General features: G+C 49.0%; 1 protein-coding gene across 1 annotated transcript in view; it reads left to right on the forward strand.

The window, feature by feature from the left end:
- Positions 1-15,169, forward strand: part of ACE (angiotensin I converting enzyme) — a 298,219-nt gene that overhangs the window by 135,064 nt on the left and 147,986 nt on the right. The window contains exons 3-6 of the mRNA XM_085632599.1: positions 5,246-5,339; positions 5,851-5,994; positions 12,537-12,728; positions 13,231-13,328. Coding sequence (XP_085488725.1) covers positions 5,246-5,339; positions 5,851-5,994; positions 12,537-12,728; positions 13,231-13,328 — 528 coding nt within the window. The remainder of the gene's footprint in view (positions 1-5,245; positions 5,340-5,850; positions 5,995-12,536; positions 12,729-13,230; positions 13,329-15,169) is intronic.

Here is a 15,169-nt window from a genome sequence, read left to right on the forward strand (position 1 = left end):
GAGTCGTGTCCCCTGACACGGGGCAATGTGCAGACGCCCAACATCACATGACACGATCAGCAAAGCAAGGTGGGCTGAGACCATTGTCAACCGTAAGGATATGTGTTCAACTTCTGCCACCCCATTCCTTGCACCTCAACATGTTCCCATTCTGCCTGTAAGTGTCTTAAGCATGTGTCTACCTGTTGGGACCCATCACTTGCGCGTACTGACATGCACATGCTAATAAAGCCTACGCAACTTCACCAGTGTACAACTGTGATGAGTGTTGATAAGTATGACAAATCGTGTGCCTCAATGAACATTGTCCCTACACAGGGAGGGACAGACTGCCTCTGGTACATAGGTGGTGAATCCCTATTGGCAGCTCCACCTCTGTGAGCCACACATTGTGTTTGGGATAGTTGCTGGTAGACCTGTGCTCTTACGTGTCTTCAGCAATGTGAGTATGGTGTCCAACGTCTTGCCATGTGGATCAATATGATCCATGAAAACAGACTGTGTCCACACTGATGTCTGCGAGTACGTCATGCGAAGAGATGTTCTGTAGCCACATGCCATGGGGGACACTACTTCAGGCGGGCTACCGATTCTGACATTTGCACACACAGCCCTATATGATACATGGACGTGGGGCTACGTTGGGGGATGAGATATTGTTGTTCATGTGCAATGAGGCCACAGCTAGTTCACACCTTCACAGTCATCTAATTGGCCATGTGGGTCAGCCTCAAACATGCAAATATATGACATTTACCAGGGTGTACCTTTTAGTGCAATCAACGTCCCTACATTCATCCATACTTGTACACATGAGTGAACATAGACATGACACATCTGTGTGATTTGGTATGTTTTATTCACATTCTGGGGAGTGTCGAAGCTGGAGCAGTACATGGCCAGTTCAAGCCCACATAACATGGTTGCCCAGTGGTGGGCCAAACAGAGTCCTTGGGGGAATGCAAAGTTAATCTGAAGAGGAAGAGTACAGCCCTCAGCCAGATTGCTGGGTCATTGGTACAAGAGCAGATATGGCAGTCCATGTCGGGGTCCAGGTGAATGTCGCAGAGTGTTCCGGGGGACAGTGGGAGGCGTTGTTCCAGGGCATGATGCATAGGGCTGAAATATGCAGGGACTGGCCATGTGGCGGGTACAGATGCTTCTGCCTCCTTCCTCACACAGTCATTATACTCCACATCTTACTCGTCTGAGACGTCTTCTGTGTCCGGTGTGTCAGGTGTGTGTGGTGGTGTTATGGCCGCATCACTGTGTGCCAATGACACATCAGGGGGCGGAGATGTGTGTGTCGAAGTTCCTAGAGCAGTCATCTGGTCATGGCTCTGTGGCAGCAATGGCAAGATGAGGATCTACAAGGCCTGAAAGATCCCAGATACATGTCGCTGGTGTTCAGCCATGGTAGCCCTACTTCCAGCCTGCATCCGCTCCATGGTCTCCATTGTCCACCACATCTGTGCCAACTCTGTGCTGTCATCGCTGGAGCCTGTCGGACTAGACATTTCTTGTATCTGAGTAATGGCCCCAGCGAGGTCAGCCAAGGATTGTCGGTGAGCATGGTGCGGATTGGGGGTGTCCGTTAGGGACTGTAAGTGGTCCCTGATGGGACTCAGACACCCACATATGGCATAGAGTTTGGCTGCCACAAGGTCGAACCCCACCCGCAGCTGATCAGACATCTCCTCCTGACACGCTAACAGACGGCGTTGGAATTCCATGTGTTGGTCGTGGGGGTCCTGTGAGCCAGCCGTGGTGGTGTGTGCTTCCTGCTGTGTGGTCTGTGCAGGGTGTGGGCTCACCGCGATGAAGCTGGGCTGCCCTGCTCCTGGGGATGGGGTGCGGAGGTTGTCCACGAGCCGTTCGAGGGTGTCTGGGCAAATGTGCAGGGTGTCACCCTCATCATCACTGTAGAGATGTGTGGTCTGCTCTGCAGGAGGTGTTGATTGTCCCTCTGCAATGTTAAGGGGAGATGTAGGTTGACAGTGTGTTCCATGTATGTTGACGCATTGTAGATGTTTACATACAGACTGCATGACAATGTACATTGTGACTATTTTGGAGGAGCTGGCTATTTGCTGGGGGACAGTGGACATTTTGACTACATGACGGATGTGAGGTTGTACTCATACATTCTCATCTCACAGTGTCATGCAATGCCAGATGTGATTGTCCAGTTTCTGCGCACAAGCGGCACCAGTTGTGTCCTCTGTCCTGTGGTGTGGTGTTGCACTTTCTACCACATTGTCATCAATGTTGATGTGCTGTGATTGCTATGTGTGTGTGCTGCATTGTTGGCGAGTGTGCCCTGCAGCTCTGATTTGGCGGCCCCTCATCCCTTTGAGTCGGTGTGCCTTTGACTTGTGTGCTTTTCGGGTGCTGTGTTGTTTGCGACTTGGGTCATTTGTGCTCTTGGACATATTTTGCACTCTTGTGCATTGTTTGTCTGCAGATGTGTTTTTGATGACATGGTTGATAGGTGCACATCGATGTGTCAGAGTGTGACCTGCTCCTTTACGGATGTGGTCCACACTCAGCCACCTCAAAGTCATCTCATGCACCATGTCATGTATTGTGACTGCAGCCATGCTATCTGTCATGCAGTGTCACTTGCATTGTCCGTGTGGCTCACAGAGCCGCTGCTTTTCTGCATTCAGCACATGTACATGGGTAGGTTGTGGCATTGGTACTACGGAGGGGGGCCCATTTGTGCACATTGCGGACGGGGGCCTACTTGGTGTTTCTATGTGTGCTGCAGTGTGCCAAGGGTATCAGGGACATGTTCTACACTCATTGTGGGTGTGCAATATGCTGCGCATGATTGTGCATGTGTGCCATTGTGCCCATCTCCCTCCGTCCCTGTTCGGTACTCACCCTGTTGCTGTTGGGTCAGGTCATATCGAGCTGTGTCCAGACCACCAACTACTTGCACCATCTCCACACTGATGACTGTGGCCACCATTTCCTCCAGCTCCTCTTGTGGTGCAGGAGTCCCACCTCCAGCCGCCTTTGCTGCCTTCCTGTTGGCAGCGAGTTTCTCCTGGGTTTGGCTGTGCACTTCATGCCAGCGCCTCTTGACTTCCTCCATTGACCTCCACGACACTCCAACTGCATTCACGTTGTTGACGATGGACTGCCATATTTCCGTTTGTGTTGCCAATGACGTAATCGAGGTGACGAACGGTTGTTGGTAGTGTTCCATCACCTCCGTGACGATGATCCGGTCTTCCTGCAGACTGAACCCCGTCTTCCTCTTCCTCTACTCCTTGCCCTTCCCGAGCACGGGGTTCCTGGCTGGTCCTCCGTGGGGCATGTGGGGTTCGGGTTGTCCTCTGCATTCGGTCCAGGTGCATCCATGGTGCTACGCAGTTTGAATGGGTTTTGCTGTGGTTTTTTTTCCTTTTATAGTGCATTTTCCTGCATTACGTGTGGGAATTGCAGGCCTGTGGCTGGTTTTCGCAGATTTTTGTATCGCGCTTGTCATCATCGCAGATTTTTTTGCGTTCGCGTTTCGCATTTTTGCGGCATCACATTGACTTCATCATGGACATTTGATGCGTTATCGTGAGCCTATCACCTGGTGCTGCTGGCTTGGTAATGCCGCGTTACCAAGATGTTATTTTCCCACGATAGACTGCGATGTGAAGAGTTGCATTGAGCTACTTTTGCGGTAGTTATCACACGTACTTGAGAATATCCCCCAGTGAGTCATATAAGGTGAAGTATGTACTGGAGGTGTTTTGTAAGCAGCAGTCATGAGATGAGCTCTTGTGTTGCAATTTATCCCGATGAGGAAAGGGTATGTCCAAACGTGGGTCCCGTGCTCGCTACCCCCAATGATTTCAAGCTAGCCAGGTTGATGAGGGTTGATGCCCTGAAACCGGTCCCAGGATACTAGTTTCCGTTCCAGGGAGGACCTGGCCTTACAGTTCAGGCTGGATTGTTCCTATGAGGAGCAGGGTCGAGACTGATTTGCATATGCCTGGGTCCAAACTGGAGTGGCATGGTGAGCAAAAGAACGATGGGTTAAACCCAGATCTGTGACTGGGGTGAGACTTTGACAATGTTCTGCATTCTGGCCATCATCTTTTTGTGTTACAATGAGATGAGCTCTAACATAACTCGTGATTTGTTACAAGATGATGTAAAAGGTAAACAGAGGTAAATAGTTCAACTAAAGCAGATCAAAGGCATTAAGTAAAGTTTAGGCCACAATTTCCCATGTTCTACCTCCGTCACTCTCTCTCTCTTACGTTTTTGTCTTCTTCCCTCTGTCTATCCCTTTCTCTGCCTCTCTCAGTTCAGTTGCACTCAGCAGAGCAATGTTTTGTGGCCCTGACCTCTTCCTATCTAAGTACTGGCGCAGCTTTGCAGGTTCAAAAGGGCTGAACACAACTCACTCACCAGATGCAATACTTATGACCTCACAATATTTATACCAGTAAACGAAAAACACACAAAAAGCAGCATGTAATTAAATACCAACACCTACTCAAAAGTATAAAGAATACTAAATTCATGGCCGTCTCTTTCAAAGTGGTATGGGTAATGGATATGCTTCTCAACTGTAATATTATTTACGATATTTGTAATCGCATCTCTCACACCTGGGGTGAGAGATTAAACATTGTATTTGGTGGCACGTTATGGTTTGCAGAGCAGTTCTGTGAGTTCAGGATTTCGGTCCTAACAATTTGTGAATTTCAGTGTTTTTTCCAGGTGTAATTCTTAATCATAACTGTACTTTAATTGTATTTTTTTGAGTGAATTTCTAGTTTTTTTAAAAAAAAACATATATTCAATAGTTCTAATCAAAGCTAGCTGTAGCTTCCCTTTCCCCTCTGTTTTTTTCAGTGAAATTTAGTTTCTTACCATGTTCCACATGCAAGAGTTGCACAGTAAAAGCTGCAGCAATAGAATTGCATGAATCTACTGCCCCTGACATTTGTCTATTCTTTTATCAGTAATTTATGCATGAAAGGTCAACAAAGCCCAAACAGCTTAATTCCTATCGGAGACCATAGTTAGCTGTGGTTTCAAGACACTGCTTTTTCAAGCTATCGAAAATAAGCATGTAATATAAAAATATATGTTCGGTGACATGTGTAAGGTGGTCTTTTAATGCCATCTCAAGGCTCTGGTGACATTTAAAAACACACAGCCTTCCGGTGTGTATCACATAAAGCAGTATTTGACTTGTTTTCACTTACACTGCCCTCTCTTATCTCTGCAGTACAACACGATCCTGAGTCAAATGGACAGCATCTACTCCACCTCCAAGGTGTGCCCGCCCAACCAGAGCACCGGCTGCTGGTCCCTGGACCCTGGTAGGTCACTGTGTTACGCCCATACACAGGATGGGATTCTGTGCTTCGGTGCTGGTCACGCCTGCCGTCCCATCAGTGCAAAGGAGGGCTGATGAAGCAAGTCTGCTTCTGCAACCGCAAATTCAATGCGGTGCACTCCTGCCCAGAGCTGGAAAGGCATATAGGCAAGGTCACATCAAGCAATAGGTCTATGCCTCCAAAGCCTGGTGGGGCTGGGGTAGCGTCACTCACATTCACACTATGACTGATTTTGACTTGCCCCTTAAGACCTACCACAGACAACACCCTACCGGGGAATCTCAGATTTCCCTATACAACTGCTTTTAGCGCTAAACACTCTTGTATCAATCACAATTTAGTTTACAGAAAAGGTTCACAGGCCACACAGCATACCCACGCCCTCCTGTAATGATGGACAAATATCTTAATTGTGATCAGTTTCTTCCTATTAAAAACACTGATCCCTGTTGCCTCTTCACCATTTTTTTCTCTTTTGCATCTATCCTACCAGACCTGACAGATATCATGGCCAATTCCCGGAGCTACAAGAAGCTGCTGTATGCGTGGGAAGGCTGGCACAACGCCGTGGGCGTTCCTTTACGGCCAAAGTATGAGGAATTCGTGCAGCTCAGCAATGAAGCATACCGACCAGATGGTAAGAAGGTGATGGTGCCCGGCTGATGTGAAGGGCAGGCCTGTCAGATACTTGTGTGGGGCTTTGGTCTAAAATTTATAGCTTTTCACCTTTCAGACAGGAAAAAGAACAGGTTTTGGCAAAGCCGAAAGGTCTGCTATTGGCTGTCAGCCTTTTGGCTTTGTCACTTCTTGTCTTATTTTGTCATGGGGTTTACACACCCTTTTGATGGGTTCTCATCAACCTCAAAACAAAATGTCCAAAAGCAAAACAGTTTTTTTAGGTCTGGAAAAATCTCACATTGCCATATTAATCCCTGGCAAGGGAGGAAACAACTATGTGTCTGGGTGTGCTGTGCTTCTTGTGAAATGACAGAATGCTTGTTGCTCGCAGTGACGTTTCCCATGTCTGAAATGGGTTGACCCATTTGCCCACACTGTAATCAATCAATCAATCATAGACATTTATAGAGCGCTCTACTTACCCGGAGGGTCTCAAGGCGCTGGGGGGGGGGGGGTGCTGCTACTACCCGAACAGCCAGGTCTTGAGCTTCTTCCTGAAGGCGAGTTGGTCTTGGGTCAGGCGCAGGTCGGTCGGGAGGGAGTTCCAGGTCTTGGCGGCCTGGTATGAGAAGGACCTTCCTCCTGTTGTCGTTCTTCGGATGCGGGGGACGGCGGCGAGGGCGTGACTGGCTGATCGGAGGTGTCGTTTGGGAGCGTAGAAGTTGATGCGGTTGTTGAGGTAGCTCGGGCCTTGGTCGTGAAGAGCTTTGTGTGCGTGGGTGAGGAGACGGAAGGTGATTCTCTTGTTGACCGGGAGCCAGTGCAGGTCTCTTAGGTGTCCGGAGATGTGGCTGTGTCGTGGGATGTCGAGGATGAGTCTGGCTGAGGCGTTCTGGATCCGTTGGAGTCTCTTCTGGAGTTTGGCGGTGGTTCCGGCGTAGAGGGCGTTGCCGTAGTCCAGTCGGCTGGTGACGAGTGCCTGGGTGACATTCTTCCTGGTCTCGGTGGGGATCCACCGGAAGATCTTCCGTAGCATGCGCAGGGTGTTGAAGCATGACGAGGAGACGGCGTTGACTTGCTTGGTCATGGAGAGGGAGGAGTCCAGGATGAAGCCCAGGTTGCGTGCGTGGTCTGTCGGTTTGGGTGCGGTGCCCAGGGCGGGGGGCCACCAGGAGTCGTCCCAGGCGGAGGGCGAGGATCCCAGGATGAGGACTTCCGTCTTGTCCGAGTTCAGCTTCAGGCGGCTGGTCGACATCCACTCGGCTACCTCTTTCATTCCTTTGTGAAGGTTGGCTCTGGCGGCGGCGGGGTCGTTGGTCAGGGAGAGGATCAGCTTGGTATCGTCGGCGTAGGAGATGATGTTGAGGTTGTGTTGGCGTGCGATGGCCGCGAGGGGGCTCATGTAGACGTTGAAGAGGGTTGGGCTCAGCGAGGATCCTTGAGGGACGCCGCAGATGACTTTGGTGGCCTCTGACTTGTACGGCGGTAGACGGACTCTCTGTGTTCTTCCGTCGAGGAAGGAGATGATCCATTCCAGTGCCTTCTCCTGGATTCCGACGTTGCTGAGGCGCTGCACTAGGGTGCGGTGGCAGACGGTGTCGAAGGCCGCGGAGAGGTCTAGTAGGATGAGGGCCGCTGTTTCTCCGTTGTCCATCAGGGTTCGGATGTCATCGGTGGCAGCGATGAGGGCGGTCTCGGTGCTGTGGTTGGCTCAGAAGCCAGACTGTGAGGGGTCGAGGGATCCGTTCGTCTCGAGGAAGGCGGCCACTTGCTTGTTGACGGTCTTCTCGATGACTTTGGCTGGGAACGGGAGCAGCGAGATGGGGCGGTAATTCTTGAGTTCGGTGGGGTCCGCTGTTGGTTTCTTGAGTAGAGCACTGAGTTCGGCATGCTTCCAGCTCTCAGGGAAGGTGGCGGTGGTGAAGGAGGTGTTGATGATGTCCCGCAGGTGGGGTGCGATGACGCCGTCGGCTTTGTTGAAGACGTGGAGAGGGCAGGGGTCGGTCGGAGATCCGGAGTGGATGGAGTTCATCATGCGGACGGTTTCTTCGGTGCAGATCGGGGTCCAGGCGCGGAGGGTGGAGGTGGGGGGCGGTGGTTCGGTCGGGTTGGACGTGGCGTTCGTCGGTAGGGTGTTGAAGCTGTTGTGTATGTCTGCGATCTTGTTGTGGAAGTAGGAGGCGAGGGAGTTGCAGAGTTCTTGCGATGGGGTGATGTCGTTGTTTCCGGCGTTGGGGTTGGAGAGCTCTTTCACGATGTTGAAGAGTTCCTTGCTGTTGTGTGCGTTGTTATCCAACCGGTCCTTGAATGCAGTTATCTTGGTGTCGCGGATCAGTTGGTGGTGCTTCCGGGTGGCAAGCTTGAGGGTGGTCATGTTGTCCGGAGTTGGCTCCCTTCTCCAGGCTTTCTCGAGGGCTCGGCAGTTCTTCTTGGAGCTCTTGAGTTCGTCGGTGAACCATGGGGCCTTCTTGCTGCCGGGTCTGCTGGGTGGGGTCCTCAGTGGGGCGAGTTCGTCCGCGCAGTTGCTGATCCACTTCGTGAGGTTGTCGGCGGCCTGGCTGGGGTTCGCTGAGCTGGCGGGAGGGTGCTGGCTCAGGGAAGCGGCGAGCTGGTCGGCTGTGATCTTGCTCCAGCTTCTGCGGGCGACCTGTTGCTGGTGGTGGTGGGTCGTCGTTCTTTTGAAGGTGAAGTGGACGCAGCTGTGGTCCGCCCAGTGGAGTCCTGTGGCGTGGCTGAAGGCGATGTCTTTGCTGGAGGAGAAGACGGCGTTGAGTGTGTGTCCGGCGAGGTGGGTGGGGGCGGTCACCAGTTGCTTGAGTCCGAGGTTGGCGAGGTTGTCGAGCAGGGTGGTGGTGTTGTGGTCGTTGTTGTTCTCCAGGTGGAAGTTGAGGTCCCCCAGGAGGATGTAGTCAGCGGAGGGGAGGGCATGCGGGCTGACGAAGTCGGCGATGTCCTCGCTGAATTGTGTGCGTGGTCCCGGGGGTCGGTAGATCAGGGTGCCTCTGAGGGTGGTCTTCGGGTCGGTGTGGATCTGGAAGTGTAGGTGTTCGGCGGTAGTCAGGATGTCGTCGGTGTAGGTCGTGATGCGGATGGTGTTCCTGTGGATGATGGCGATGCCTCCTCCTATCTGGTTGGCGGTGCGGTCCCTCCGGGTGATCTTGTAGCCCTCTGGGATGGCGATGGCGATGTCGGGCGCTGAAGAGGCGTTCATCCAGGTCTCCGTGAGGAAGGCAACGTCAGGAGCAGTGGTGTCGATGAGGTTCCAGAGTTCGATGGCGTGTCTGTGGACTGAGCGGGTGTTGAGCAGGATGCACTTGAGGTGGTTGCTGCTGGTGTTCGGCTTGGCGGGTGCTGGTATGGGGCGGGTCCGGATGCAGGTGAACTTGCAGGTGCGGCAGCTGAAGGGTCCGTGGGTGCGTCTCGGGGTGGCACGGTAGCATCCCGGGACTCGTCCGTCGTTGAGTGCGATGAGGGTGGCGGCGTCGTAGGTCCGGCGGGTGGGCTGGGGTCTGCGGGGGCCAGGGGTCCTGGCACTGGGCGCGGGCCAGGCGCAGACGGGCGCAGACGGGCTTACCTGTGGCGCACCTTCGGCGCTCAGTCGGTGCTCCCGCTGCGCGGTCGCTGAGGGGGCGTCATAAGAAGGGAGCCGGGAGGGCGGGTCAGCTGGGAGGCGGGGAGCGCGTGGTCCTATCAGCAGGCGTGGGGGCGGGGTCGCGGCAAAACCGGCGCGAAAATCGAGTCGGGCGGCCCTGCGGCGGCTGGGGCGCCGGGCTGGATCGGCGATCGAGGCGGGCGGCCCTGCGGCGGCTGGGGCGCCGGGCTGGAGGCGTCAGCAGGTAGCAGGTAGGCAGCTGGAAGGAGGCAGGCAGCAGGCAGTGGGCGTGGGGGCAACCAGGCCAAGGGCACAGTGGTCGCACTGTAAGCTATAGCGGGGTATTAAGAAGAATGCAAATGACACAATAGCAATGTATGGAGAGGGCTGGTTGAAAGACCTTATAAGCAAGTTTGTTATGCATCTTATTTTGGTAAAATCAAACGGTCTTGGCCAAACCGTAAAAACACATCTTTTATCAACACCGAAACCGACCCTGCGTCAGCTGCCACATCTTCCCCATTATTTCTTATATAAATGAATCTCTTACAGGAGCGCGGAGCCCTTAAAAGCACGGGTTCCGTGGTAAAGATCCCTAGCTGCCCTCCCTTTGTGACTCCGTTTGTTATATAAATATTATGATTGAATAACACTCAGTTCACCCATTAACCAATTTATCAAATCATCTATTAAATCAGCCACCCGTCAATCAATGAAACAAGCAGTCCACGTACCAGTCAGTTCACCCTTCAATCTATACTTCATTCAACTTATTGATCCCTCAATCAATTTATATACAAATCAGTCCAAGTAGGCAGGAATTCCTCAATGGTCCATGAGTCCTGGGGATTTTGGGCAAGTGGGAAGTTTAGGCAATTTGGTCTAGAAATCTACCCATTTCTCTGGTTTGCCTGCGGAGTTGATTTGGGTGATTTTTAGGGCCAGGTTCACTCTGCAATGATCCAAAAAGAGGGTGAATTTCTGCTGATTCGCTTTTCTGCAAACATTTTCTCCCAACTCTACTCCTATCCCTTTTTAGGTCTCGCCTGACCCAGCGCATGTGCTGGTCTGGCAAGACTTATTGAGAGGGCTCCAAAAAGTGCTACCAGGCCAGCCTAGAGCTACAGTGCAAGTGCGCGTGCGCGTGTGCTGCTCTTGACCGCGATTACTTTCACTTTCGCGGCCGCAGAGCCGCTTGGCCGCTTTGATGTTTGATCGCCACCAATTTCGCGGCCGCACGGCCGCTTGGCATAGCCAATAGGTCTCGCTTTTGGGACCTTATAAGTATTTAGTTATGCAACTGTTGCATGGCTAAACACTTATAAGGTCCCAAAGGCGAGACCTATTGGCTATGCCAATGCTTGTTTGGAATGCCTCAAAATATATTGGGATGTCACCTTTTTGATAATTCTTTAATCTCTGTATAGTATCAGTTTTCTTGAAAACTTTCAAACTGCAGTGGCATCAAACTGGACATGATACACACACATCAAAATGTGTTCTATTCTGTGGTGTGACTCCAGAAAGATGTCACGTGGACCACTGCATATGCAAAAAATGGTAGTCTAAAAAATCACCAGGACCAGCAAAGTCCCCTAGACAGTGATCAACATTTCTTCTGTGTATCATGTGTAGGGCTAATCATCGGATGTGCAAGACGCTGGCAAAAATAAATGACTGTGTTTTAACTCAAACCTTTGTCTATAATATAAAAAAACGCTTTGATTCCAAAATTCCATGCATGTTCCACACTACCTTGCATTGCATTTGCAATTTGGGTGCATGTGATCTCTTGACTTCAGTTTTCAAATAAGTCTGGTCTTTTTGTTCTGAACTGTTCGGAGTGTCCTGATCAATTCAGTTCTCCAGGACAGCACCACCCCACTTCCAGCCTGCCCCCTCCCTCACACACGCTACTTCACTCCATCGTCCTCTGATATTGCATGTGGTTTGCTTTGCGTTGGTTGCTTGGGTTTACTCCTTGGGGTCATCGAAAAGGAGGAAACACAAAATGGTGCCTGTTAATACACACCACAGTCGCATACAAAAGGACTGAGTTATGGACTCTACAGAGACAAGAGATGTGTTTTTGATGTGCTTTGAGGATTTGGCTCGGCAATGACGCTCAGCATCCTGTGATTCTGGGCAAATTGCTTAATCTCCCTGTGCCTAACAAAAATGAATGTGTCCTTGTGGAATGAAACTGGTGCTCATGTGAAGCGTTCTGATACCTAATACCTTCGGGTCAACTTCGCGCTATATCAAATTCTGAGAAAAAAAATTAGTCAGTGACATGTGTGTCACTAATCATTTGACGTGTGTCATATTGTGCGCAATAAAAGTGCTACACAACTATAACAAGATGTTGATGGTGTGCCGCCGATGCTTTGACGATGCGCTGCTAATACGCTGCTGATGTGTTGTCACGTGTTGACAAGATGTTAATGATGCATTTAAGCACAGATTAAGAGTCAATATGTTGATGATGTATTGATGAAATGTGGTTGATGTGTAGATATTGGACCTAGTTCACAAAGGTAAAAGTACGCTTTACTAGCCACTAAGGTATTTTACTAGTAGTATCTTTACGACTGCGGAGCCTCTGCATATAAAAATATGGGACTGATCTATTTTATTATGTGCGGGGACTCCGCAGTCGTAACAATACTACTAGTAAAATACCTTTGTGAAAAACAAACAATCGTAAACTTATACCAAGTCTTAAGTTTACTTTTGTGATTCAGGCCCCCTGTGTCGATAAGGACTTTTATTTATTTATTTAATTATTCTTTTATTTTGGCTGTTCCTTACACACCAAACCTAGCACTAATAAACAAGAGCTTGATTAGGTATTGAGGACATGACAGTGGTCAATCATGTATTGATCTTGCATTAATGCTGCATTTGTGACATACTGACCATGTGTTGAGTTCATAATTAACATACATTGTATTTTTCTCTCCTCCCAGGATTCAGGGATACTGGTGCCTACTGGCGATCTTGGTATGCCTCCCCTACGTTCGAGGACGACCTTGAGGCGCTCTATCACCAGCTGGAGCCCCTCTACTTGAACCTTCATGCCTTTGTCCGCCGCAAGCTGTACGAGCGATACGGCGCAAAATACATCAACCTCAAAGGCCCTATTCCCGCTCATCTTTTGGGTAAGGAGCCTCGTGGGAGGGTGGTGCAGTTCAAAGCCTGTGCTATAGTGCCTGGAAGGCACCACATGAATCTCACTGCACAAGATTGACTTCTTGAGCTTATGTACTGCTAGTTAATGACCCTGACCTGGGTGAAAACTTTATAATATGCAGCACTAACATGTAGCGAGATAGTTTTCGTAAAAACAACCTGATTAGCAGTGGGCGGTGGGTTGTATGCACATTTCACAATCTATTTTACTTTAACAGCAGAAGTTTCAGCCTGATTTCTGCAGTGACTGCTCTGCTGCCTTATTGTTAAATGAAGCTCTCAAGCCCACATATGTGTGATAAATAGTCAATAAGTGGCATAGTTAGTCACCCTCACACTTAGGGATTGAAGCTGTGTTGTAATAGATGGGCTTGAGGTGCAATCAGCAGTGCTGATGGTGGCAGAGGGGTCCTCAGCAGCTTCATGTTGTTTTGTTTCCATCTTTGTGACCCCTGCTCTCCTCCCCCGCAGGTAACATGTGGGCCCAGCAGTGGAACAATATCTACGACATGATGGTGCCATTTCCTGATAAAACTAACGTGGATGTCACCGCTGCCATGGTGGCGCAGGTACAGCAACAGTATACCTTCCTGCTATTAGGTGCCCTCTTGATAACAACTACTCATCACACTTTTACCATCAAACACCAAATCTGCCCCCTCTAATGCAGACTCATGATTTGTTTCATCTTTGCTTTCCTCACTTCCTACCACAACAACACCACAACCACCACCACTACTACCACCACCAAAACCACTAATATCTCCCGTACCCAGAGGTAACATAGGTAGCACCAGTAGTCCCCTGACTTGTCATGCTGCATTTTTTAATTGTCCTGTCATGTCACATTTCTTCTGCTTCTTTCACTAGTGACTGCATGTGCTGGCAACTGTCCCTCTGTCTTGCACAAAACCAATCCTTTAAGGCATTTATCGCTTTCTATGTGTGCTGCAGAATGCAGCGCTCATGGAAAGAGGGCGTAATGAAGTGAAATAAGGTTATTTTCTTTGTTATGCCTGGTTCAGGGAGGCACAGCATTTTGGCACATTTTCAGGTTTACTCATCTCAGTACATGTAGTATTAAATCAAAATCCATTTGTGGATGCATGGGAACGCCCATGCTCCAACCATCAAACACCTCCCTGACACAGGGTAATGCACAGCCGCCCTGTGTGCTAACTTGCATTATTTTTAGGGAGAAAGTCAGCACAAAACCACCCAACTCTGATTTGCACGGTTTTGTAAATCACAGAAAACATTTTGTGTCATGGTTGCACCAAAAGAGAGGGGCATCCACTATTGCAAAATGTTAATGGGCCTAAATGAGATAAGATAATAGCACGAGAAAAACAGAGAAACAGCAAACTGCAGTTAACAATATTGTAAGAGAGAAGCTGGAAAAACAATATTGTAAGAGAGAAGCTGGAAAATGAACGACTAAACAGAGAAAGTTATGAAGCGAAAGGAGAAAAGTGGTAAACCAGATTATTGAAAATACTAGTAAATGGAAAACAGATACGTAGAAAGAAGCAAAAAATCAATAAGAAAGAAACAGGAAAGCAGTAAGAAGGCAGGTGGAAATTAGTAAGGAAGAGGTGGAAAATGGTAGGAAAGATGTAAGAATAGAAAACGGACACGAAAATGGCAAGTAGATGCAAGAAAATAGAACCCAGAAAATGGCAAAGTGGAGAGGAAGTATAAAATGGTAATTGGAATAGCCGAAAAATGGTAAGACACGAGAGACAAACAGGAAGACTACATCAAAAGAGAAAGTTGAAAAAAATATTATAAAGAAAACAGAAAATGGTAAAACAGCGAGCCATGAACAGGGAGATGGAGACATAGGAAAAAGCGAAAAGTGTAAGAGGTAAGCAGAGAAAATGTAAGAAGGGCACAAGAACACTGTTAAATGTAGAAAAGAAATGACAAAGTCAGAGAAAGGAAGATAATAGTAAGAAGGAAGCAGATAAACATTAGGAAGTAATCTGTAAAATAAAAGGAAGGCAGAAAAATAGTATGATGAGATGAGAACATTTTAAACAGACTGCAAAATAGTCAGAAGAGACATTGAAAACAATAAGAAGGAAACAGGAAGATATTGAGAAAGTGTCATGCAGATGGCAAGAAAGCATTTATATAGTAAGGCTGAAGAAGAGAAGTAAGAGAGACACGGGAAAAGAGTTAGAAGAAATCAAGAAAATTAAACAGGAAAACAAAAGTTAGTAGCACAGGAGTAAACTATAAGCAGTAAAACTAAAAAATGGAAGCAGAGAACCAAGATGGGCGCTGGAACATGATAAAGAAGTACCATGGAAATATAAGTTTAGAATCAGGAAATCTTTAAAGGAAAATCAAAAATAGAAGAAGTGGTAACTCATATAATTCATACCCTAAAAATGCATGTTCAAAA

This window comes from Triturus cristatus, chromosome 2_1 (genome assembly GCF_964204655.1).
Source record: "Triturus cristatus chromosome 2_1, aTriCri1.1, whole genome shotgun sequence".
Taxonomy (NCBI): Eukaryota; Metazoa; Chordata; class Amphibia; order Caudata; family Salamandridae; genus Triturus; species Triturus cristatus.